This window comes from Mus musculus, chromosome 7 (assembly GCF_000001635.26).
Source record: "Mus musculus strain C57BL/6J chromosome 7, GRCm38.p6 C57BL/6J".
NCBI lineage: Eukaryota > Metazoa > Chordata > Mammalia > Rodentia > Muridae > Mus > Mus musculus.
The window spans coordinates 110,050,086-110,076,088 of record NC_000073.6 but is presented as its reverse complement, the minus strand read 5'-3'; the positions used below and the strand labels follow the sequence as shown (position 1 = coordinate 110,076,088).

Here is a 26,003-nt window from a genome sequence, read left to right as displayed (position 1 = left end):
CCTATAGGGTTGCAGACCCCTTTAGCTCCTAGGGTACTTTCTCTAGCTCCTCCATTGGGGGCCCTGTGTTCCATCCAATAGCTGACTGTGAGCATCCATAAAAGTTGCAAATAGGTTTATAGAAAGATGGCTCCGAGGTTAAGACATGCTGCTTTCTACCAGAGGATCCAAGTTTGATAACTGCCTTTAACTTCAACTACAGGGTTCATCGCATGCCTCTGACATACGTGGGCGCCAGTACTCACCTGCATGTACATGCCCAGACATCCAGGCATGCACACGCACATGCACACATAGACTTACACACACACAATTTAAAAATTAACAAAACAAAACAAAACCCATTAAACAAACAAGTCTTGGCTTTGCATACCTGCATTTTTTTCTCTTGCTCATTCTCTCCAATCATTCCTGTACTTGTTACACCGTCACTGCCATCAATGGATACCTAAAGTAAGAAAAGAAGACTTTAAAAGGTTTCATGATTTAGTTGCAGTGCTGGGGACTGAACCGAAGACCTCACACACATTAGATAAGTACTGTACAAATGAGCTATTCCTCAAGCCCCAGTCTGGAATTTTGATAACTGTTTAGGCTGGGTGATATGCAGATTTATTATTACTATTATTGTGTGTTTTAAAAACTCTCCCAAACTAAGATGTAACAAACTATCATGTATGTATGTATTATCACGGTACTAGACTGAACTCAAGGCCCCATGTATTATAGACAAGCACTCTACTACTGAACCATACCACTGGGTTCTCCAAATTAAGGCATATACATGAGATAGGGACTCATGCAGTACCGTCAGCTCCTGAACTCACTATAGTCAAGGCTGACCCTAAATTCCTGGCCTCCACATCCACGGTGCTGGGATTACAGCCACATCTCCCAGTCCCATTCCCCACCCAAACTTCTAATTACATGAGAAGTATACTTTTGGGGCAGGGTAAAAAAATTCAAGAATCCTCCCTAAGATGGGGTTTTATTATATGCTCCAACTGGTGTCCCAAACTCTCGGACATGAGACGTCTTCTTCACTAAGTAGCTGAAACAACGGAATGAACCCTCATGATTACCTCAAAAACTAGTGGTTTTTATATAAAATTCAAGGCTTTCCTTCACTTTTTCTAATCTCTAATTTTGCTTCTGTTTTCTCCATTATGTCCTCTATAGAACTTATCCTTGACCTCGGCCTCCCCCTACCCCCCACCCCAAGACAGGGTTTCTCTGTGTAGCCCTGGCTGTCCTGGAACTCACTCTGTAGACCAGGCTGGCCTTGAACTCAGAAATCCGCCTGCCTCTGCCTCCCGAGTGCTGGGATTAAAGGTGCACTCAACCTCCACCACTGGGCACAAGTGTTCTTAATGAGCCAGCTTTCTGGATGTCTTTAATTGTTGTTGAGACAATTCATATAGCCCAACATATAGACCGTATGTAGCCCGCTTTTGGCTTCACACCTATGATCATCTGTAGGAATTACAGGTAAGAACTACATTCCTGGCATTCACTTATTCAGTACTGCCAGACTCATTTTTTATTTTAAAACTGCTCGCTGCTGCTGCTGCTGTGGCCACTGCTACCTCCTTCTCTTTCTCCTCTTCTTATTTTTCTTTTTTGTTAGTTTTGCTTTTGAAACAGAGTCTTATTTATCCCAGGCTGGCTTTTAACTTTTTGAACCTCTGACCTTCTTGCTTTACCTCCCAAATGGTCTGTGCAGTGCTCCTAGTGCTGACTTCAGAGCTTCAAGCGCAGTCAGCACTCCACTGCGATACACCTCCAGGACAGAGATTGGTACTGAAGTTGCCAAAAGTGCCATACCTTTGCTGCGTACTGCTCCAAAGCACTAATGGTATCTGGGTCAATTGTGGCATCCCCAGTGTGCAGCCCTGCCACTGTCCCATCAGCCTGAATTGCCAAGATGGTATCAGACTGTGGGACTTGCACTGCATGGTGGATATAAGCTGTTGTCCCATCTTCTAACTGAACGGCCTGAAGTGAGCTCTGGTCATAACTGTCTGAGGGAAAGGAAGAAAAAAAGCATCATATTAAAAGCATGTTAGTTCACCAATCCTCTCAGTCTTCCCTTATAGCTCATCTCAATTCCTTTGTCAGTCACCAATCCACAGAGATACTTTCTATCATGAACCCACAGAGACCACAATGGGCTGGGATGCAGGTAGGTATTTTATTGTCCTTCCTGCCCCTGATTCTGATCTCTCAAGACTTAGTCTTTCTTCTAACATACACTGCTAGCAGGACCCCCGCCCCCAATCCTGTCTTTACTTCCTAGGGACTCTGCCTCTTATCACACACCCTAGTCCCCCTGGCTCTTTCCCATGGCCCATCTCAGGCTTTCCTCCTAGATCATCTCCATTCCTTTGTGTAACTGGCCCAAAGAATACTAGTACTGCAGTACTCTCTGCCAAGGACCCCACAGCACCACAACTGCATAGAACTCACAGAGGGCAATAGTAACCAAAGAACGGAACACTCACCCAACAAAGACAAGACCAATATCTAAACCAAAAAGCATCCCAATATCCTAACTCCAGATGCCTAGATCTAGTACAGAAATACAGATATAGATAAGGCAATTGACTGTGAGAAATGTAGTTAAGCTGAGGCACAAAACAGAGACTTAAAGATAACACTTTTGAATATGTCCATGGACCTTAAAGGAGATATGAAAAAAAGTCTTAAGACTATGAAAACACAAATAGTTGAATGAAATAATGAGAACTGTTCAGGACATGAAAATACAAACAGTGTGTATATATATATATATATATATATGTATATATATATATATATGTGTGTGTATATATATATATACATATACATATACACACACACACATACTTTTTTTTAAAAAATTATTTCATTATTTATTTATTTATTTTGGTTTTTTGGGACAGGGTTTCTCTGTATAGGCTTGGCTGTCCTGGAACTCACTCTGTAGACCAAGCTGGCCTCAAACTCAGAAATCCGCCTGCCTCTGCCTCCCAAGTGCTAAGATTAAAGGCATGTGCCTTAATATAGTTTTAATAAAGTACAGAGCCAGGCAACAGTAGTTCACACCTTTAATCCTAGCACTTGGGAAGCAGAGGCAGACAGATCTCTTGTGTTGTTCAAGGCTAGCCTGGTCTATATTGTGAGTTCCAGGATAGCCAGAGAAACCCTGTCTCGAAATATCAACCAACCAACTCCCCACCCCACCCCCCAAAAAAAACCCCAAACTAGGATCCATCTTTCTCCTGCATCCAAGAAATACACTTCACCATCAAAGACAGACATCACCTCAGGATAAAAGGATGGAAAAGATATTGCCTGTAGCCTAGGCTGTCCTGATATTCACTACGAAGGCAAGGCTATCTTCAGTAGTGATCTTTCAGTTGGTGCCTCCTAAAGCCTTGGATTACAGGTTTAAGCCTCGATACTGACTACATGTCTTATACTGATTTAATCTGAACAAAAATAGTGTGAGTCAGAATTTACTACCTTTACTGTTTAGATAGGAACCTGAGGTCTGGGACATTAAAGTCACTTTCTTTAGGAACATTAAAAAAAAAAAAAAGCCTCCACATTTAACATCTAACCTAAATAATAACATACTCATCTTTAGTACAAATAGAGAAATCATAATTTCGACTCATGTCAGTTCCTGGGCAGCTCCAAAGTTTGTGTTGTTTATTGTGATACTGTGCCTGGACAGCTCAAACTGCCACAAAGCTTTTCCTTACACGATGGCACAACCTGCTGCCTTGTGCTTCAAAAAATAAACAATTGTTTCCCATGACAACATTCCAGCAGCAAAGACAGTTCTTATTTCCCACAGCCCCAGCTCTTCCTTGTGTTATTTACATTCACCAAGCTATTGTACCTTTCGAGGTGTGGTGGATAAATGCAGTGGTCCCGTCTTCTAGCTGCACTGCTTGCCCATCCTCCAGCCGCAAACTGTCCCCTGCTCAAGAGCAACGCTTACATTTAGATCCCAGTATACATTTACATTTCAGTAGGTTCCAGTTAACTCACACAGCAGCAACAGCGTGGATTAACACAGATATCTATGTTAAGAGTCACAGGATACTTAAGTAATCTCAGTAAAGTTGTTTTGAAAAGGTATCTCAAGGAAAAGGGAGTCCTGAGACTTGTTTTAGGAAGACTTATGAGGGGTGAGGAGAGTTGGAAGAAAAGAAGAAAACGAGCAGAGTGGGGTTCAGCTCCAACAACAGCCACAGTTCCTTAGGACTGCTGTCTACTAACCTCCTGAGCCCAGCCCAGCAATGTCTCTTACACTTTCTTTTGGAGGAGTCTTGGATATGTTTGACACTCTGTGATCTATTGACTCATCTTTTCAGAGGGAAGACTAGAAATCAGAGCAAATTTATGTAGTAAGAACCAGCCATGGTAGCAAACTCTGAGATCGGAGAATCAGGAGTTTCTTGTGTGTGTTGTGTGTATGTGTGCGTGTGTTTAAACAAATGGTCTCAATGTACAGCCCTGGCTAGCTTGCATGGGCCTCACTATATAGACCAAGATGGCCTCAGACTCAGAGACCTGGCTGCACTTGCATTGGCAGGCTTAAAGGCACGTGCCCGCATGCCTGGCTGTTGTCTTAAATACTTACTACTTTTAGGTATGGGGACATGCTGAACATAGGCAGCAGAACCATCTTCCAGCTGAATGACCTGGCCATCAATGAGTCTCCCGTCTGGAACAAAACATTGAAGCCAATAATTTAGCAGCAAAAAAAAAAAAAAAAAAATCTAAAACGTTATACAATTTCAAAATGATATCAACTATAAAAACATACACTACTTAAGCTCATGTTCATCTTGCTTCTTCCCTCAATGTTCTGAGGCAATTCAATATCACATCCAGTGATCCTACAGAAAGCAGAAAATCCTCCCTCAGCCATCCTTCCTCCCTCCAATGTTCAATCAGATAAATTCAAGAGGAAGAGTGGCTCATCACAGTGAGCTATGCGCATTGACCGATGTGCACCTCTCGGAACCACTTGGTGCCAATGACCCTGAGCACACTTATCAGTCAATGTACGTGAATCCAGCTGACATTCTCAGTCTTAGGAGCTATGTCTACCTTTGTCTACATATAATATGTACGTGGATGTCAGTTTTCCACATAAACAAAACATTTTAGAACTGGACTATTTCTTGAAGCAAACTAAACACCAATTTAGAGACAATGCCATTTTAAGAAAACCAATTAAAAAAAAAAACAAAAAGAGCAAATGTCTTCTCCACTGCATGCTTTGTAAACACATGAAATCACAATCTAGACTAACAAAGCATCAAATGTCTTACTCCACCCCCTCAGTGTCAAAGCATCTTCTAGCTACTTCACAGGGCAGGCCAAAACTATCACTGCAAAACTTAAATTAAAACTCCAAGAATCGTATTCAACACAGCATTTTTAAGAGATTGCACTGAGAGTCTAGCTGGTGAGGGCTCTGAGTCGCTGGCACAGCACCTGGCCACACAGGTGCACTCACCTTTAGAATTATGCTGTATGTAAGCAGTAGAGCCGTCTGCGAGTGTCACAGCTTGTAAACTCACACCTTCCATATTTTCTAAATTGTCACCATCTATGATAAAACAGAGTTATTAGCTACTTACATATGCTCATGTTAACGACATTAAATTCTTTTCTATAGAATGAAAACTGGGGAAAGAACGGGTTGTTTAATTCTTTTTTTTTTTTTTCCCCCTTCTGTTTATCGAGACAGGGTTCCTCTGTGTAGCCCTGGCTGTCCTGGAACTCACTCTGTAGACCAGGCTGGCCTCGAACTCAGAAATCCGCCTGCCTCTGCCTCCCAAGTGCTGGGATTAAAGGCGTGCGACACCACTGCCTGGCAAATTGTTTAATTCTTAAAGACAATCAAGGGCTGGAGAGATGGCTCAGCGGTTAAGAGCACCGACTGCTCTTCTGAAGGTCCTGAGTGCAAATCCCAGCAACCATATGGTGGCTCACAACCATCTGTAATGAGATCTGATGCCCTCTTCTGGTGCATCTGAAGACAGCTACAGTGTACTTAGGTATAATAATAAATAAATTTTTTTTTTAAAAAAAGGACAATCAAGTAGAACTAACAAAAAATAAATTAAAAAAAATTATCTAGCCAAACTGAAAAGGTCAGAGAACAGGAGGGGTCTGGATATCATTCAGTCACATTGGATACATCTATGGGATTCTTTTAAAAAGTAACAACAACAGCAATAACTTTAATCTTTGAGGGCCTGGAGAGATGGCTCAGCAGTTAAGACCACTGACTGCTCTTCCAGAGGTCCTGAGTTCAATTCCCAGCAACTACATGGTGGCTCACATGGGATCTGATGCCCTCTTCTGGTATGTCTGAAGACAGCTTCAGTGTACTTTACTCATACATAAAACAAATAAATAAATCTTTAAAAAATAATCTTTAATTGAAACCTCCACGCTTCTTCAAGGAAGATGGCTTACCTGCCACGGTTACTGCCTCCGTCAGGCACAGGGTAACATGTTGAGCCTCCATTCCTCCTCCAGGAAATTCTGTCATTCCCTGAGAATCCCGATTTATTTGTGCTAACAACATTTTCTACCTTGAAGAAAAATATGAGCACTTGAGAAGAAGGAATCGTGCACATGAATCCAAGCTGAGATAGTTCAGCAGATAAAGGCACTTATGTTCAAGTCTGATGACCTGAGTTTCATCCCTAGAATTCCCTTAGTAGAATGAGAGAACTGGCTCCTGCAAGCCATACACAGGCAAACACCACTGACCTGACTAAATACACTAAATACACTTTGATATATGCTTGGGTCAGGGAGTGGCACTATTAGGAAGTATGGCCTTGTTGGAGTAGGTGTGTCACAGGGTGTGGGCTTTAAGATCCTCATCCTAGCAGCCTTCAGATGAAGATGTAGAACCCTCAGCTCTGCCTGCACCATGCCTATCTATCCCTCCTTGATAATGGACTGAACCTCTGAACGAATAAGCCAGCCCCAATTAAATGTCCTTATGAGTTGTCTTGGTTGTGGTGTCTGTCACAGCAGTAAAACCCTAAGACAGAAGTTGGTACCAGGGGCTCCAGGATTGTTGTGATAGGCCTGACCATGCTTTTGTTTGGAAGGTGGATTTTTTGGAAAGCCATGAAATGCTTTAAATGGGGCTTATTGAGCTATCCTAGTAGGAATATGGAAGACTTTGTTGCTGAGAGTAATTTAAACTGTGCAGTCCTGGCCCAAGAGGTTTGGAGGAGAATTTCAGTATGTGATATAGAATCTGTTTTTGTGGTATTTTGGTGAAGAATGTGGCTACTTTTTGTCCTTGTCTGAAGAGTCTGCCTGAGGCTAAGGAGAAGAGATTTGTATCAATTGCATCAACAAAGTCTGAAAAGAGCCCAACAGAGACTTTTTTCTCTGATTAAGTCTCATGAAAAGCATTTTAAACAAGCATAGCAAGCAGGAAGAATATAGAATATACGGTTTGAATTTTAAAGGGGAATCAGGACGTGAAAGAGAGCTGAATCCTATGTTCTTGGAGATAACAGATTTAAGGAATTTGGGGGTAAGATCCCATCCAGCTAAATTTAAATGCAGGCGTGACGGCACACACTTTTAATTCCAGAAGACAAAGACAAACTGATCTCTAACCTGGGACATAGTAGGTTGTAGATGAAGAAAAGCTTACATCCAGCATGGTGGTACATCTCAATCCCAGCAGTACAGGAGACAGAGCCATGCAGAGCTCTGGGTTCAAGGTTAATCTACAGAGCAAATTCCAGGAAAGCCAAGCTTAGGCCATGAGGAAGTTGGAAAACAGAAAAGTGGTAATAGAAAAAAGGTGGGTTGGGGGCTAAGGGGAGAATGTTCCAGCCCCAGTAAGAATCAGAACACGGCAGCTTTGGCCATGTGGCACTGGCTTTAGAGTGAAAAATAGAAGGGACTACTGGGACAATTGATGCTGGTTAGCTGGAGCTAAGAAATTGGTGGTGATTAAAGAGACCAGGATGGGGCTGGAGAAATGGCTCAGCTGTTAAGAGCACTGACTGCACTTCCAGAGGTCCTGAATTCAATTCCCAGCAACCACATGGTGGCTCACAACCACCTGTAATGGAATCTGATGCCCTCTTCTGGTGCATGAAGATGATGACAGTGTACTTACATAGCCAAGGTTGTACCTCGTGCTGCAGCTGTATTTGGTAATGTGTAAGAATCACCCAGGCTATTTGGAAGGCATGAAGAGGTCATGAAGAACAGCTAAGCAGTGTGAGAGGCTATGGAAGGCCATTGGTGAAGGTACAGTCTCAGTTGCAGTTGATGGCCCAGGACTGAAGGGATCATGCAAAGGATTTGAGGCTTGGCACCATGAAGAGAGCCTATGAGAGGCTATTGGTGATGCCTAGTTGCAGTGGAAGACCTCAGTATATTGAGGATGCCAGTACCATGGGATGATCACCAAGAACAGTGACAGAAGTGGAGTGGATCAACCTGACCTTAGACTGATACAGAGTGCAGAGCTGGAGAAGTGACGCTAGCCCTTTGGAAGAGTCCAGAAGATCATGTGTGGATCCCAGACATTGGAACAAGAAGCTGTAACACTGAAGTTGCCTTGAAGATCCTAAGATTTTTGAGATGCCAGAGCCATAGGATATTTGCTGAAGAATGCTGCTAATAGGGAGTGGAACCAGCCCAGGAGAAAGAAGTTTGTTACTTTCAACAAAGATGAAAAAGGAGCTGGAGATCTGAAGACTGCTTTGACTAGACTTGGAGATGCAGAGTTTGGAGTTTGCCCAGCTGGTTTCCTGTCTTGCTTTGGGGATTACAGGTATGGCCCCCATAGACTCATATATTTCAAGAAGCCTATGGGGGTCAGGGAGTGGAATATGATGGTTTGTATATGCTTGGCCCAGGGAGTGGCACTATTAGGAGGTGTGGCCTTGATGGAGTAGGTGTGTCACTGTGGACATGGGCTATAATACCCTAGTCCTAGTTACCTAGAAGTCAGTCTTCCACTAGAAGCCTTCAGATGAAGATGTGGAACTCTCAGCTCTGCCTGCACCATGCCTGCCTGGATGTTGCCATGCTCTCACCTTGATGATAATGGACTGAACCTCTGAACAAGTAAGCCAGCCCCAATTAAATATTGTCCTTTCTAAGACTTACCTTGGCCATGATGTCTGTACTCAGCAGTAAAATCCTAACTAAACATATACAAATATAAAATCCTGGCCAGGCTAAACATACACAAATATAAAAATCTTGGCCAGGCATGATAGTATATGCCTTTAATCCTAGAATTTAGTAGGCAGAGGCATGCAGATCTCTGTGAGTTCGAGGCCAGCCTAGTGTACAGAGAGAGCTCCAGAATAGCCAGGGCTACACAGAGAAACTCTTATTTCAGAAAAAATAAAACAGGGCTGGAGAGATGGCTCAGCAGTTAAGTGCACTGACTGCTCTTCCGAAGGTCCTGAGTTCAAATCCCAGCAACCACATGGTGGCTCACAACTACCGGTAATGAGATCTGACACCCACTTCCGGTGCATCTGAAGACAGCTACAGTGTACTTATATATAATAATAAATAAATCTTAATAAAAAAATTATAGGGTGGGTTGATACTGTTTGAACCAATGACAAGCTGAGGGTATAAATTTCAGGTGACTAATGCTTAATATGCACACTGTCTTAGTTAGGGTTTTTCGGCTGTGAACAGACACTATGACCAAGGCAAGTCTTATAAGGACATTTAATTGGGGCTGGCTTATAGGTTGAGAGGTTCACTTCATTATCATCAAGGCAGGAACATGGCAGCATCCAGGCAGGCATGGTACAGAAGGAGTTCGAGAGTTCTGAAGGCTGCTAGGAGAACATTCCCTTTCAGGCAGCTAGGATGAGGGTCTTAAAGCCCACCCCACAGTGACACAGTGACACACCTACTCCAACAGGGCCACACCTTCTCACAGTACCACTTCCTGGGCTGAGTATATAAAGCCATCACATACACCATACTGGGCTTAGTCCCTGGCACTAAAGAAGACAAATTCTTTTCCTTATAAGCAATTTTGCTTTTTAGTTTCTCTGTATAACCCTGGCTGTCCTGAAACTCAACTCTGTAGACCAGGCTGGCCTTGAACTCAGAAATCTGTCTGTCTCTGCCTCCCAAGTGCTGGGATTAAAGGTGAGCACCACCACTGCCTGGCAGCATTTTTCTTATTATATACTAGACACATATTGTTTTCTTTTTAAAAATAATCATTTAGGACCAGCAATGGCTTATTGGATGCCTGCCATCCAACCAGACAACCCATTAACTCCTGGGACCCATATGGTAGAAGAAGAGAATCAATTCTTCTGACCGGCCCCATGATTTTAAAGACAGTACCTCATAGAGCCTATGCTGGTCTTGAACTTGTTCTACAGACAAGAATGACCTTGACTGCATTTCTGGCTCTCCTGCCTCTACTTCAGTGCAGGGATTACAGGTATGAAACGCCACACAGGGTTTATTCACTGCTAGATGAAACCAGGGCTTCATGCATGCTAGACAAACACTCTATCAACTCAGGGGGGAAGCTTTTTAAATAGTCTGTAAAAACATTCTAGGGGTTGTGAGCAAGCACAAGAACCTCAGCAATGTAAAAACCCATTAAGAAGACGTTAAATATCCTGCCCACAAATGAATCATGAAGACAGACACAGCTCAACTCTATAGCTCCTGGTTATTACCTACAAGACCCTGGCTTTGACCTCAGTCAGCAGTAAAAAGAGATATAAAACAGTAAGATATGTGTCCAAGATGTGTAGTTAAGAAAAAAAGCAAAGGGTGTAAAAGTATTCCTGGTATGAAACACCCAGGTTTTAAAAACTGTATGTAATAACAAAGCAAGCATGCTATATAAATTCAAATAGTATCCCCCAGGAATAGGAAGGAGTAAGAGATAAATGTACAGGGACTAAAATTTTAATATCCCATCCTACCCCCTGCAGAAGTTCCAATATAGAATAAGTGCTTTACCACTGAGCTATAGCCAAGACTAAAAAACTTATTTCAATTCCTGGGTCCCACATGGTAGAAGGAGAAACTGACTTCCACAACTTGTCCTTTGACACAGGAACACCCAAACTTGTTCTCCCTCCCCCCTCTCTCACACTCTTGCACATATGTGTGGACACGCTTTTCTTTCTTTCTTTCTTTCTTTCTTTCTTTCTTTCTTTCTTTCTTTCTTTCTTTCTTTCTTTCTTTCCTTCCTTCCTTCCTTCCTTCCTTCCTTCCTTCCTTCCTTCCTTCCTTCCTTCCTTCCTTCCTTCCTTCTTTTGGTTTTTCGAGACAGGGTTTCTCTGTGTAGCCCTGGCTGTCCTGGAACTCACTCTGTAGACCAGGCTGGCCTCGAACTCAGAAATCCGCCTGCCTCTGCCTCGAGAGTGCTGGGATTACAGGCGTGGGCCACCACCACCAGGGTGTGGACACACTTTTAAATAGGGAAAAGATACAAACATTTCTCCAAAGATTGACAAAAAATAAACAGACAAATGCACAACAAGTGATTCATTTCACTAGCAATCAGAGAAGTGCAAACAAAACCCACAAGAGATGCTGCCACTCATTCTCAATAGGATGTCTATGGTAATATAGATGCCCTTGTGTGGGGTGAGACGAGGACTGTGAGACAAGTAGCTAAGTTTAAGAACAGCCTGGACGACATAACACAACCCTGCCTCAAACAGAACGGAACAAAACAGAGGACTAGGAAGAACTGGCAAAGGCGGCATAATCCCAGCACTTGGGAGGCAGAGGCAGGAGGATCTCAGTGAGCTCAAGCCCAGCCTGGTCTACAAAGCAGGACAGTGAGGACTAAACAGAGGTACCGTCCTTCAAAATAATAAGTAAATAAAAATAAATGAACATTACAAAGGCATGAAGAAATTAGAAATTATGAAACCCAGACTGGCCTTGAACCTCTAGCAATCATCATTCTATTACCCATGTGCTGGGATTACAGGTGGGCGCCCGGCCCCGGCTGTGAACACAGCTCCATTAGGGCATTACACCTGAGACAGAAACCCTGTCTAGAGGATCCAGACAATGACTTATGAGTAAAGGTGCTTCCTGCCAAGCCTGCTAAGACTCAACTCCCTGAGCAGGGCGTGGTGGCACACGCCTTTAATTCCAGCACTCGAAAGGCAGAGGCAGGCGGATTTCTGAGTTCGAGGCCAGCCAGCTCTGGTCTACAGAGTGAGTTCCAAGACAGCCATGACTACACAGAGAAACCCTGTCTCAACAAAACAAAACAAAACAAAACAACAACAAGACTTAACTCCCTGAGCCCCACATGGTGGAAAGAGACAACGCACTTCAGCTAGTTGTCCTCTGAACTCTGTACATACACTATGGCACAAACACACCAAGAAAATGAAAAAAAAAATGTAAATTTAGGTAGCTGGAGAGATGGCTCTGTGGTTAAAAATCACTGGTTGCTATTCTAGATGACCTGGGTTTGGTTCCCAGCACCAACATGATGGCTCACAATCAATCACTATAACTCCAGTTCCAGGGGACCTGACCCCTTCTTCTGGCCTCCCTGGGCACCAGGCCAAGTATTTTCTTGTTTAGTTGTTTGTTTGTTTGTTTTCATTATGAGACAAGGTTTTTCTGTGTATTCCTGCCTGGCTATCTAGAAATTCCATCTGTAGATTCACCTGCCTCCAGAGTGCTGGGATTATAAAGGCATGTACTAGCTCTATAGGCTTATTTTTCCCATTCCTGAGACAACCTCCAGTGTGACTGACTGCTGGCCTCCAATTAAGTACACAGCCAAAAATGACTCTGAACTGATCTTCCTGTCTCTACTCCCAAGTATGTATAGGTATACATTAGCATGGTGAGTTAATTTGCAGTCTTTAGGCCCGAATTTAAGGCCTTGTACCTGGTAGGTAAGCATTCCCCCACTCGCTATATCCTCAACCTGCTCTTCTCGTAGGATAGGGCCTTACTCCTAGGTAACTCAGGTTGGCCATAAACTCAATCTGTAGTGGAGGCAGGCCTTGAATTTGAAATTTCTCCTATTTTTGCCTTGATAGCTTAGATTTCAAAGTTGAACTACCAGACTTAGTTTGGACTATTTTAGGTGAATTTGAACGTGTGTATATTCTATCAAAAAGCTGTTATTAGTATACTTGAGATCAGGAACTCAGTGTGTAGCTAGCTGTAAATCTGTAATAAAGAGTAGTCTTGAAATCCTCTTGCCTCAGACTCCGATTGCTGGAATTATAGACAGAGACACCATGCCCAGATAAAACAAACCAAAATAAACAAAGGGGAAGAGTATTTGTAGAGTCGATTGACTCATCTCCAAATACTCAAAATGTCAGGGTAAGATTTATGCTTATTGTTTTGTGATCTTTACATTTCACAATGAATTTACTATATACTTAGAATGAAGAAAGTGTTAAAATGTTACACAAGTTTTTGCCGAATAGGGCTGAACGCATCTTTCCTAGTAAAATTTAGGACCAAACTGAACACAATCTGAAACGTGCAATTTCTCACATTCCCAACGGAATATGCCAGATGATTTGAATATTTCAAAAGGGAAGGCAGAACTTGATTCTAAACAAACAGATGGGCAGTGGTATTCATTTCTACTTATTGAAACATCGTTTAATGAAAGGGAGAAAGTAAAAAATGAGTGAACGAAAGTCCCATTATAAAACATTCCAAGAGACTATTTTTGAATATTCGATGTTAGGCCTCACAGACTTTTGAAGAAAAAAATTGTGAAAACGAATAAATGTGCCTACGATCAGAATAGGAAGAAACCCGGGGGCGATATGCAGGCGTGTCCCCAGCCGCGGGCCCCGCGCCCCTGCTGGGGCCTGCTGAGAACCGAGGCCCGGAGGCCCAGTCCGACCGGCTTCCACACCGAGCGAGCGCCCAGGGACTCGCTCCGCGCGAAGGTCAGGTCGAGCTGAGCCTCCCGGCTCCCGAGAGCTCCACCCTCCCCTCCTGCTCTCCCTCCCCTCAGCGGCCCCCTAAGGGGACAGGCGGGGCGCTGGGTGAAGGGGGGTGGGGTGGCGTCCTCAGAGGGAAAGGCTCCGCCGCCCTAGAGTGGCGGCCTCGGGTTATTAATAAACTCCGATTCTGCCCGGGCTGCGCTACGAAGGCGGCCGTAGGATCGGCCAGGCCTGAGGACCAGCATAAGCAGCTGGAGGGAGAGCCGGGGCCCGAGTGGGCCCGCGCCGCCGCACTGAGGGCGGCGGCCGGGCGGAGAATAATGCACACTGGGTAAAAACACATTTATATACGAACCTCCGAGAAAATTTTCCAACAATTCCTTCGTCCGACCACCATGCACCAGGACAGGAAACAGCCGCCCGGCCCCCAAGCCCCGCAACCCGCATAGCAATTCTGAGTCCCGCCCCTACCCTCCATTGGGCTGTCTTTACGTCACTCACTGGAAGACTCTTGCTCTCGATTGGTCTAGATTTAGCTGACGGGCAGGAAACCGCCACTAACTACGCCCACCTCACCTGCGTCATTGTTGCCTGACCTTCCTACCCGCTCATGAGTGGCTGGCGCCAGGTACGGAATCAAAGCTTCTGTGCCTGACTGGATGGCGAAACTGCTCATCGCGGACCACTCCGCCCCACGGACGAGTGAATTATGCCGATTCTGGGGCCCCAGCGGGAGGCGCCATTTTGTAGCAAGGGAGGGAGGTTCGTCCTTTTGATTGCCCGGGAGGGAAATAGGGTGATGGGCGCCATTTTCCCTACAGGGCTAATGTGGAACCCATGGAGCTCCCGGTGGCCCTGCCGGAGCGTGTATCGGAGGCCGGATGGGCCTTGCCTTTCTATTGCCGAGTGTTATTTCATTGGAAGGTTAGAGGAAGGCAGGAGGGCGGCCCGAACCTCCCACGCGCTCCCTAGGGGCTCTCGGAGTCGGCCGAGGCCTTCGCTTTGGGTCTCTGTGCCTAGCGCAGCTGATGCCGGAGACTGGGTTCGGAACCTGCCTGCCCTTCCCCAATCTCCGGGCATGACCATGCCATGGGAGGTTGAGCTTTCTGCTTCTGCGGAGATCCCGGCGGAGCCGAGCTTCCGCTGGGAGGCAAAGCGAATGCTCTTAGTGTGTCCGTGGACTTGTGGTCGCTCGGGTCCTTTGCATGCGCTTTCCCTGTTTTGTGAAACTGAAGGATGAAGAAAGCATCTGTTGGGCTCTTTAACCTATTGAGACATTAGTTGTGGCATGTGGTACGTTTTTTTTTTTTTTTAATCCTCTCGGCCCAACCCTTAAGCCATTTCCAATACAAGGCATTTCAGATAAGAGTGCAGTAGCCGCAGTACCAGGTGTATATTCCAATAAGATGAGGAGGTTGACCAGCATTAGCCGTCAGTCACTTGCATTTCAGGTGATGTCATTGATGAAGTCGAAAAATAGCCGGGAGAAACTTGAGTTTGTAACTAAATCTAGTCGGAACCTACAGTATTACCTTCTCTTGCCCTCACCCCATCTGAGACTTTAGTTTGCAGTATAGTTCAGTAGGCTATGAATTTAACCGGAGAGTATATCCCTAAGTGCTAAGAGTAGGCTGTATAGCCTATGCCACATAAGGCCCAATAAATCACAATTTTAAAATATTAATCTAACCAGGGCATAGTTACATAATCGGTACTCAAATGTCATTTGAAGGATCTCAGGACTTAGAATATACATCCTTTTATGGTTTTTGAGAGTGTGGCTGTCTGGCCTTGTATTTGCTATGTAGAGGGCAATTGATGACATGATCTTGACCTAATCCACCCACAACTCCTATCAAACCCTGGCAAGAAAGGTACATGACACCACTACTTTGTTTTGGTACTCTTGGACCTTTCTACCTCCACATGGCCAGTAATGGGATTATAGATAGGCATGTGCCACCATCTCTGGTTCTGAACAGTATTATTATTTTTTGCTTTTTTTTCCAGATGGGGTTTCTCTGTAGCCCTGGCTGTCCTGGAACTCACTCTGTAGACCAGGCTGGCCTTGAACTCAGAAATCCGCCTACCTCTGCCTCCTGAGTGCTGGGATTAAAGGCGTGCGCAAGCACTGCCCGGCCAGTATGAATATTGTTATGAACAATGGTTAAACATTCCTAGTGCAAATGCCACCACCATCTTGTTCATGGGTTTAATCCTCAAGGACACAAAACACTTGGACCCTTAAAAATTAGAATATGGGTCTCCAAGGTGAACAGCCTCTGGCATGTTGGAACAATGTAGCAGGAGATGTCAGAAAAGTTACCACAGGGATAACTGGCTTGTGGCGGCTTTTTGATCCTTCGATGTCGGCTCTTCCTATCGTTAAGCAGAATTCACCAAGCGTTGGATTGTTCACCCACTAATAAGGAACGTGAGCTGGGTGAGCTGAGTTTAGACCGTCGTGAGACAGATAAGGAGGTCGGCCAGTTCCTCCTGCCTTCTGCAAGAGGGTTCCCAGACTGCCCTTTGAGAATAAAATGGGAGGCCACAACCAAAGTCTTTTGGATAAAGCACCACCATGGACTATGCACTAGCACTAACCCGTTTGCCTGCCTTCCTTCCCAAGGCATAGATCTTACCCAGCATGGGAAAGATCCTCCCTCCCTCCCCCCTTCCACCATGCACTCAATAAAATAAAATGAATGAACGAAAAAAAAATTAGGGCATGACACTGGAATTTTAAAAAAGATTTTATTTAATGCTTCAGTGCTCTAACTGTATATACTGTATATATACAGCATGCCAGAAGAGGGCATCAGATCCTATTACCACCATGTGGTTGCTGGTTATTGAATTCAGGATCTCTGTAACCACTGTTATTTCTCCAACCACAGATGGCATTTTATGATCAAAACATTAAATCATTTTTAAGTTTAGTAAATCCTATACCTCAGGGTACTCAAGCTGTTAGGTGTTGTGATTTTATATATTCTATATATAGTAACCGTTTTAACATCACAAATGTCTCTAATTCTTTGTGAGCTTTGAAAGCATGAATATGTAGAACACTGATATGCTAGGCACATCTGTTTTTAAGATTGTTTTGGTAAGGTTAGGGTGGTACTAAGAGCCTTCCACTACTTGTGGATACCAGCCCATCAGTTTTGTGATTTGCTAGATTTTCTTGATTGCTTTTCAGGGCTAATGTTTGGACTCAAATCCAGCCTAATTCAGGCTATGAAAGCACTCTTGACACTGGAATTACAATTTTAAGGACTTATTAAGGCATAACACTTTTTAAAATGACTTCTTGCTACAAGCAGCTAAAGTCACATAACTACAACCCAGTGAATATGTAAAGCTAGTCTAATTTTTCAGATTCTACATTGTTTATCCTAAAATCAAGACACTGCTTAGCAATCTTTGGTCCACCTAGGTCATTTTGGGATAATACATGAGCTGAGAGGCCTAGGCCTTTTAAGTTAATTGCTCTATCAGGGCCATTTATTCTCTATTAATGATCACATTAATGTAGGGTTTCTTTCTCAGCTCATTGGCTGAAATAGTACCACAGGGATCACTACTGTTATTTTTGATTGGCTTTTCTTTTGAGACATGGCTTCTCTGATGCATAGCCCTGGCTATTGTAGAATTCATTCTGTAGACCCAGCTGGCTCCTAAGGCATTCAACTACCTGTGAAGGAGGGGACTAAAGGCATGTTGAAGGGTTTTTTGTTTTCTTTTTTTGGGTGTGTGTGGGAGCGTGGCATCATTTTGGTCCCTCTTTATATGCTCAAACAGAATAACCTTGTCAATTCCTTGGTAGGTGTGAAAAAAAGATTCTATCTGGATTACATGTAGATCAACTTGGAATACACTTGTGATAGATATATGCTTAGCCCAGAGAGTAGAACTATCAGAAGGCCTTGTTGGATTAAGTGCTCCCTGGAAGCCAGTATTCTGCTAAGCAACTTTTACACAGCACTTCGGGCACCATCCTACCTGGATGCTGCTATGTTGTCATCAGCTGCCTTGGTTGTGGTGTCTGTTCACAGCGTAAAACCCTAAGAAAATACTGTAGCATTAGCAGATCTACATTTGGCAACTTGAATCAATTAAAAATAAAAGGAGTGCACATCTTTGCTTGTGAGGTAAAGGGTCTCTATGTTGGCAACTTGACCCACAAAGTTCCAGTATAGCAAGACTAGCTATTGAAGCCAGTCACTTTTTTTTTTTTTTTTTTTTTTTTTTGAGACAGGGTTTCTCTGTGTAGCCCTGGCTGTCCTGGAACTCACTCTGTAGACAAGGCTGGCCTCAAACTCAGAAATGCCTCTGCCTCCCAAGTGCTGGGATTGAAGGCATGTGCCACAACACACGGCTAGCCAGTCACTTCTTAACAGGCATGGTGCTATAGTAAGTTCTGGCCTTTTATGACCAAATAGCTGCTAAAGACCTTGAAATAACACTTTTTTTTTTATCATGGCGGACTTATTTAATATTAAGACTGTATAATTTAGTCATTTGCCCAAATATCATATGGCACTCAAATACAGGGAGACTTATATAGAATCACTTTAGTTAGTTAAAGTTACAACCTAGCTCTAATAGACCTCTGGGAAATACTATTTGTTGTTCAATTTAAGAAACTGTTCTGGACCGGGTGTGGAGGCGCATGCCTTTAATCCCAGCACTCGGGAGGCAGAGTCAGGGGGATTTCTGAGTTCCAGGACAGCCAGGGCTGTACAGAAAAACCAAAACCAAACCAAAAGCCAAAAACAGAACCAAAACCAAAAAAATAACCTGTTCTGGGTCTGGAGAGATAGCTTGAGTCCCAGGTTCAATTCTCACCATACACATCTCACAGCTAACCATCTAATTCCTGAAGACTGAATAAGATCCCCTGAACCCTTTGGTAAAATTTAGATGTGTGAAAAGAACTCAGATAAAAATTCCAGGTTAAGTGTAAGAAGAAAATTTTGATTTGCCTGCTATATTGTAACTATTGATTCTAACTAAAACTACCAATTCTAACTTGAAAAATATATAACCTCTGTAAATGATAATTTTCATTGTGTTTAAAACCAACTTAAACCTTTTTTGATATATGGTTTTCTAGTAACAATGTGAAAATTGGATTAATTTAAATATTAGTGAAGTTTAAAAATTAAAAAAAAATTGATTAGGTACAGAAATGTAAAGGAAGACAATAATGTTAATTACATTATGCACCCCTTCACACAATGTTGAATATAAATTCCTAACTCCATTTTTATTGTACTGATTTTATAGAATAGTGACATTCCCTTAAGCAACCTAGGGTATACACTTGGTGTCGTAACTATGAGACAGGAGTAGAAGCACACTTGGTTAACAATTTGCACCCACACAATTAGAGATTGCTTTCCTTTTGCAAACATTTTAGTATTGAGAAATACTTTGATTCCTCCAGAGGCAAAATGGAAAGCTAAACAGTGCCAGCATCAGGGCTTAGTACACAAGAAAAACACAACACAAAGGGTTTTCTTAATTATGCATTTTAAATATCAATATGTGCATTTCATTTGTACAATTATAAATTTTGTTTTAGACAACAGTATGTAGTAGTTTTGAATCCACTGAGATGTTGCTTTCAATTTGAAATATTGTGTATACATGTATATAAAAAATAATCCAATGTATGACTCATCTGACAGATGTTTAAGATCAATAAGGTCTCATCTTTGAACATGCATTTAGGAAGAGAGGGGAGAAGCCCACCCCGCTGCCCTGTTGTTGCTGGCTTATTTCTGCAGTGGTATCAATAGTGGTTTTTAGAGGGAACCATGTGCCTTCAGTCTTCAGAGTTAGGATAAGATACCATAATCAAGACAGGGGAGGAGAAATGAGGAGAGGGGAATGGGCAGGTATTAATCTTATAAATACATTTTGCACTCTATCTGGTACAAGATAAAAACAGGTTAATGGGGGTAAGGATTAATTAGGAATAAATTGCAATCAGATCAAGACATAATTGCCGAATTAAGTTCTTTTAATAGATTGCATATATAGATGTTTAGCCATACTCTAGATCAACTCTTTAAGAGTAGAATTTTATATCCAATTTACATGCTTCAGATATCACCTCTGTTTGTTACATAAGGTCTTGTATCCAAATGTCCACTTGTACACTGAGAGCTTTAGGAACAAAAAAGGACACAGAGAGAGTTGCCATTTTTAGCAGCAATGAAACATCACTAACCCCTTTTTACATACCGAATTCAAGTCACTACCAGAGGTGAGTGCACCACAAAGTCACCAGATACAAAATTGCTAGTTCATTTTTAAATTAATAATTAAACCTGAAATTACCCCTGCCCCCCACCCCATTACATCCCTTTTTATAAACAGCAAACAGTTTTGCTTTTATACATAGGCTAGCAGGCTTGTTTCAATATGAAAGTGCTAATTCATTTACAGATTTTAAAATCAGTTATGTAGTGCTACAATAAATGTCCAATCTACATAGGAACAATCTGGTGAATGAAAATGATAAAGACCGAATAAGGCTATCGATTACCTTATCATATTTACATATAAAGGATACCCAATGGTAAGGAACAGACAGAAATAGGACAAATACTTAGAGGTGTAAAAATTACATCTACCTTTGAACTTTATACTGTAAATGAGACATTTTAAATAGTCCTGTAGCCCATGCCTATTTTTTTCCTCAGAAAAAGAAAAGCTGCCTTCATGACATCCCCTCATTTCAGATTTCCACAGTGTCTCTTGAAGCTTCAGAGTCAGGATCTTACTTTCTTCAAAAAATAAAGAAAATAGCCCCCCAAGTTAACCCCTCCCCAAATCCCTCTAGTTTCTCGTCCAGTGCCAGGTTACATGATCAGCTCCCACCTCCTGGGGTTTCTGTCCTTCTATTGATCAGTTAGTAGTTAACATGAACCGGATCTGGAACCACTACTAGGAGGAACACAAGCTCTTCACTACACTCACACAGCAGGAAAGAAAGTGGAAACTCAATTCATCCCCGGTGCTGGGCCTCCAAAATTGAAAGAACTTGGCACAACTGGTGCACTGAATTTGTATCCTCCATGCTTTTCAATCATTTTGGACTCTAGAAAAAAAAAGGGGGGGGGGGTGAAACATTAATGGTCAACTGATCATCAACTTCTGTGGAAAAAACTGACAATACATTTACAAGGAGAGTTTAACTGACACATACACTCCCTAAGATGTATATACAGAGTTCTTAGCCAATTTTGATTTAATGTTTAAAGGCAAAAAAGACTTTACTTTTTTTTGTTTGTTTGTTTGGTTTTTTTTTTTTTGAGACAGGGCTTCTCTGTATAGCCCTGGCTGTCCTGGAGCTCACTTTGTAGACCAGGCTGTCCTCGAACTCAGAAATCTGCCTGCCTCTGCCTCCCAAGTGCTGGGATTAAAGGTGTACGCCACCATGCCCGGCTGACTTTACTTTTCATAATGCAAATAAATCAAGGGCTGGAGATGGCTCAGCAGTTAAGAGCAATGACTGCTCTTCCATAAAGCCTGAGCTCAATTCTCAGCAACTACATGGTGGATAACAACCATCTGTAATGGGATGGAATGCCCTCTTCTGTGTGTCTGAGGACAGCTACAGTGTACTCACATAAATAAACTCTATAAAACTAACCCATCACAAAAAAAAATGCACCTAAAACTAAAATCTAAAATACATTAGAATGATATGCTTGATCCTTATTTCAAATGGCAGGTTGGATATAGATAGTTCCAGAAAATGGTCAGGCTGCATATTATATAAGGATACATTTTTAAATGCATAATGAAATGTTTAAAGATGAAATGTCTATGATTCTAATATTTGTAAGAAAAGTGGTAAGTCCAAAAAACTTCATACTACAATTCAGTGCTTAGACCACAAGCCCACATATGTTTAGGTAATGTTAAATCCCTTTAAATAATTTTAAAGCTCTAAAGTCATTAATCTCATTAGAGATAGTATGGCTCACTAACATACCATGGGCTGCTCTTCTTTGATCAGCTAGAGTTGCTATGTCCTGTAACTGTTTCCTTTGCTCTTCATTAAGACCGTGAGTCAAAGCCTGATACCATACAGGATTGCGATTTTGAATAGCTGTATGGGGGAGCAGGAGAAGGAGAGAAAGAACATTATATAAATAATGAAATAAAGAGAACCAACTGCTTCTTTCCATCCCGACACCCCACTGCGATTAAAGGCATAATTCACAATTGCCTGGCTCATCAATTTATATATATACATATAAGTATATATATTAGACTATAAAAATGAAGACATCGTATGGTTCACGGCATTCTTAGTTCTAAGAAATTGGCCTATGTATGTCCTCTAATCTCCATAGGTACACGTGGGTACCCATTACAGACACATCTACAAATAACTAATACAGAACACAATAAAAAATAGGGTTAGTATAGGTTAATAGGAGAAATTGCACATAAAAACTTATATGTAGATGAAGAATGTGCATATATCAATTTTCAAGGGCTGGTTGTCTAGAATGAAGCTCTGAGGATTTGATCTCCTGTGCTACATAAGCCATTTGTTCTGTGATTCTATAATTCCAGAATTTGGGAGCAAGAAGCACGAAAGCCAGAAGTTGAGGGTCCTCCTCAGCAATTTAACAAAATAAGCCAAGGCTGAAATATAGAAGATCCTATCTCAAAAAAGAGAGGGAGGGAGAGAGAAAGAGGGAAAAAGGATCCTTGATAATGGAGGAGCGTGTGATAATGGAGAGAGAAAGTCAGTGGCTGTTGCTCCTGCAGGGCCCTGGGTTCCTCATTCCCAGAACCTAGGCGGTAGGGAAGGACTGAGTCCTCTGACCCCTGTGTGCACACAATGGCATGGTTAACAGGATTTTGTTTTTAATTATTTTTTCAATTAAAATAATCTAAACTGCCAGGGAAATGTTGACACATGCATTTCATCACAACACTGGGGAGGGGGTTAAAAAATTACTGGTATCTGCGTTAAAGACCAGCCTGGTCTACAGAGTGAATTCAAGGATAGCCAGGGCTACAAAGAAAAGACATAGGAAGCTGCGTTCTCCAAAATAGGTGGAAAGAATTCCTATACCTCAAAGCGAACAAATACTTTGCTTCACTTCTTGTCTAAGGGACAGACACAAGAATAAATTTATTCAGTTAAATGGCTCTATCTATATGAAAGTGACTTACTTTGAAATATAGCTTTAAAGATTTGATACTCATCAACAGGGTTGTCTTCATCATCGATGATTGTGGAATAGCCTTCCAGAGCAGTCTCCTCAGCATCATCTTCTTCCCAATCTTCATCATCTCCATCCTCACCAGCTTGTTTAGCCAGGATCTCCAAATATTCTTGTCCATCTTCATCAATATCATCTTCATCACTCCCCAGTTCTTCTGCCAATTAAGTTGTTCATGACAATGAAATGTTCTGCTACTCAGCAAAGTGACAATTAACTCAAAACTCTTAGTAAATTATAAATATTGGGAAAAAGAAAGAACAGTTCCAGGAATAAAATACCACTCACAGGTGTCCATGAACCCTAACTAAAATTCAACGGGCAATAAAATAGTAGAATGTTGTTGGTCTACATAGTTCATTTCAAGACAGAGCTTTATAGAAAACCCACCTTTAAAAACCCAGAGAGGCCGGGTGGTGGTGGCGCACACCTTTAATCCCAGCACTTGGGAGGCAGAGGCAGGCGGATTTCTGAGTTCGAGGCCAGCCTGGTCTACAGAGTGAGTTCCAGGACAGCCAGGGCTATACAGAGAAACCCTGTCTCGAAAAACCAAAAACCCAGAGAGAAAAGAGAACAAGTTGCGAGGTATATATTTGGTGAGAACAATTATTGTTATCAAATTCAATCAATTTACATTGCTACTGTACATTCTATTACAAGCAAAATATTCCGTACACTATCCCATTCCCTTCATTGTAGTTTGGTATGTATAAGTGCACCATAAATGTCCACTGCCTGTACAGGCCAGCATAGAGCATAGATCTTCCTGCCTCTACCTACAGAGTGCAGTTGTGGATGCTGGGATGAAATTCAGGCTCTGTGAATGCTACAGGAACACTATAGCAACCTGAGATATAACCCAATTGTCTTTCTAATTTTCTGTTTTCCATTTGAAGCCCATACTCCTGTAATAAATGTGTGTGCCACTACATTGGCTTTTTCTGAAACTCCTTTTTATGTAGCCTAGGTGGTCCCAGAACTCATTCTGTAGACCAGGCTGGCCTGGAATTCATAAATCCGTCTGCCTCTGACTCCCAAGTTCTGGGATTAAAGGTGAGCAGCACCACTGCCCAGCTTTCTGAGACTCTTTCACCTAAATAAACTCAGCGCTTCCAATCAATTTACTTCAATATTGCTAAATAATATCTCCCATGAGAAGGACATAAAATTTTCAAGTTTAGCAACCACAACCACCATTATGGGTACGCTGACCTTAAATGGGAGAAAACAAGAAGTGTTTATCAGTCACTGGGCTACTATCCCTGGTTTCCTATGAATGAATCAGGGAGCCTTTGGCTATGAGGGTCCTAGGATGTTTCCGTATAACATAATTCACCTACCAGTTTCATCATCATCTTCCGCATCCTCATCATCGTCACTGTCATTCTCGTGTTCTGCATGGCAGGCATATGCTCTTTTCAATCCATTAAATAAAAGGATAAAAGCTGGCAAAATCTGTCCTGAAACCTGATTTAAAACCTGTGGTATTTGTTCCATATCAATAAGGGCGCATAGGCCAAGAACACACATCTTCCTGTCATGAAGCCTAAAACAATAAATAAAAATGGTAATTTACTTTTATCTATTGTGTTTACTTACAGCACCTCATGAAGTTACAATTTAACGTTACTTACCCCAGAAAACAGTCAACGTCATTAAGCCATTGTGTGATAAAATGATTTGTAACAGGTTCAACATTATTTGGGAAGCGAAGATTTTCTAAAGTATTAAGCAGTAGGTGTGGATTATAATACAATGCTGCAATTGCAACCTGCAGGCACATTGTTCTGAGTTCACTTGTTTTAACCTCTCTGGTCAGTCTTTCTAAAGCTGCTTCCACGAATAATGGTATACACTGTAAAGAGAGATTACAAAATCTAACAAGATTGCAATTACATTCTAATTAGCTTAATCTACTATCTTACTATCAAAAATTTAAAAATACAACAAAAAAAAAGACAAAAATGCTGGAACAGAAAGAGGCCCACTGACCTGATCAATGCCCCGGCCTTTGCACTGCAGAATAATGACCTCTAACAATTTTGCCGCATGGCATTCCGCATCTTCTCCTGCGACTCCAGTAAGAACCTGGCGGACACAGAATATAAATTGTGAAAGAGTTTAAATCAGAAAAATTATCCCCACTCTTACGTGTAACTATGCAATTATATTTCAAATTTAAATGATTATGTAAAATATGATTGTAATGAGGTTAGATGTCATTTGTGCTACAATATTTTTTTTCTATCAATTTAGTTTGTAATATATGCATATTAGGAATTCTTATTCAGGACTCTAGCATGCTAACAAATATTAAGTTCTATCACAAAGGTATAAGCTAGAACATCTAACCTTTCTAAAGGAACACCGGCACTCCTAATAAAGAACAACAATCAAAAGACTCACTGTACCAAGTGTAACAGCAGTGTAGCCCAGTCCTGGGTTGAGGAAAGAGGCTCTATCTCATACCAACCATACAACCACAAAATATGAAACAGAAAACCAAGTGGGGCAGAGTAGTTTTAGTTCTATTTTTGAGGGTATTTTGTTTGCCTGAAGATAAGAGTTTCCCCATTTAATTCAGGCTAGCTTGGAATTTGCTGGCTTTAAATCACAGGGCTGGAATTAAAGGTGTGTGCCAACATACTCAGCCAAACTCTTGCATTTCCTTTTTGCAAACCTCTCTAGATCTCATCTTAAAACAAACAAAACCCTCAAGCTATAGCCTATATATTCAAAATCTTCTATTTGCTGGGTAAGTGCTACATCATTGAATTATTAT

General features: G+C 42.0%; 2 protein-coding genes across 6 annotated transcripts in view; both read right to left on the bottom strand.

The window, feature by feature from the left end:
* Nucleotides 1–14,400, bottom strand: part of Zfp143 (zinc finger protein 143) — a 33,708-nt gene extending 19,308 nt beyond the window's left edge. The window contains exons 1-7 of one of the 4 annotated variants that reach the window (XM_006507530.4): nucleotides 14,314–14,400; nucleotides 6,487–6,601; nucleotides 5,519–5,611; nucleotides 4,634–4,717; nucleotides 3,887–3,970; nucleotides 1,825–2,021; nucleotides 374–448 (exon numbers count right to left, since the gene is read on the bottom strand). In XM_006507530.4, coding sequence (XP_006507593.2) covers nucleotides 374–448; nucleotides 1,825–2,021; nucleotides 3,887–3,970; nucleotides 4,634–4,717; nucleotides 5,519–5,611; nucleotides 6,487–6,601; nucleotides 14,314–14,355 — 690 coding nt within the window. In that variant the 5' untranslated portion in view covers nucleotides 14,356–14,400. Of the gene's footprint in view, nucleotides 1–373; nucleotides 449–1,824; nucleotides 2,022–3,886; nucleotides 3,971–4,633; nucleotides 4,718–5,518; nucleotides 5,612–6,486; nucleotides 6,606–14,313 lie in introns of all 4 variants that reach the window. The other 3 variants (XM_006507531.4, NM_009281.3, NM_001374618.1) reach the window with 3 other exon arrangements.
* Nucleotides 14,401–19,479: 5,079 nt separating this feature from the next.
* Ipo7 (importin 7) overlaps nucleotides 19,480–26,003 on the bottom strand; it is a 38,295-nt gene continuing 31,771 nt past the window's right edge. Inside the window, exons 20-25 of one of the 2 annotated variants that reach the window (NM_181517.5) lie at nucleotides 25,214–25,309; nucleotides 24,856–25,076; nucleotides 24,562–24,767; nucleotides 23,172–23,378; nucleotides 21,973–22,089; nucleotides 19,480–21,072 (exon numbers count right to left, since the gene is read on the bottom strand). In NM_181517.5, coding sequence (NP_852658.2) covers nucleotides 20,975–21,072; nucleotides 21,973–22,089; nucleotides 23,172–23,378; nucleotides 24,562–24,767; nucleotides 24,856–25,076; nucleotides 25,214–25,309 — 945 coding nt within the window. In that variant the 3' untranslated portion in view covers nucleotides 19,480–20,974. The remainder of the gene's footprint in view (nucleotides 21,073–21,972; nucleotides 22,090–23,171; nucleotides 23,379–24,561; nucleotides 24,768–24,855; nucleotides 25,077–25,213; nucleotides 25,310–26,003) is intronic. The other variant, NM_001362172.2, reaches the window with a different exon arrangement.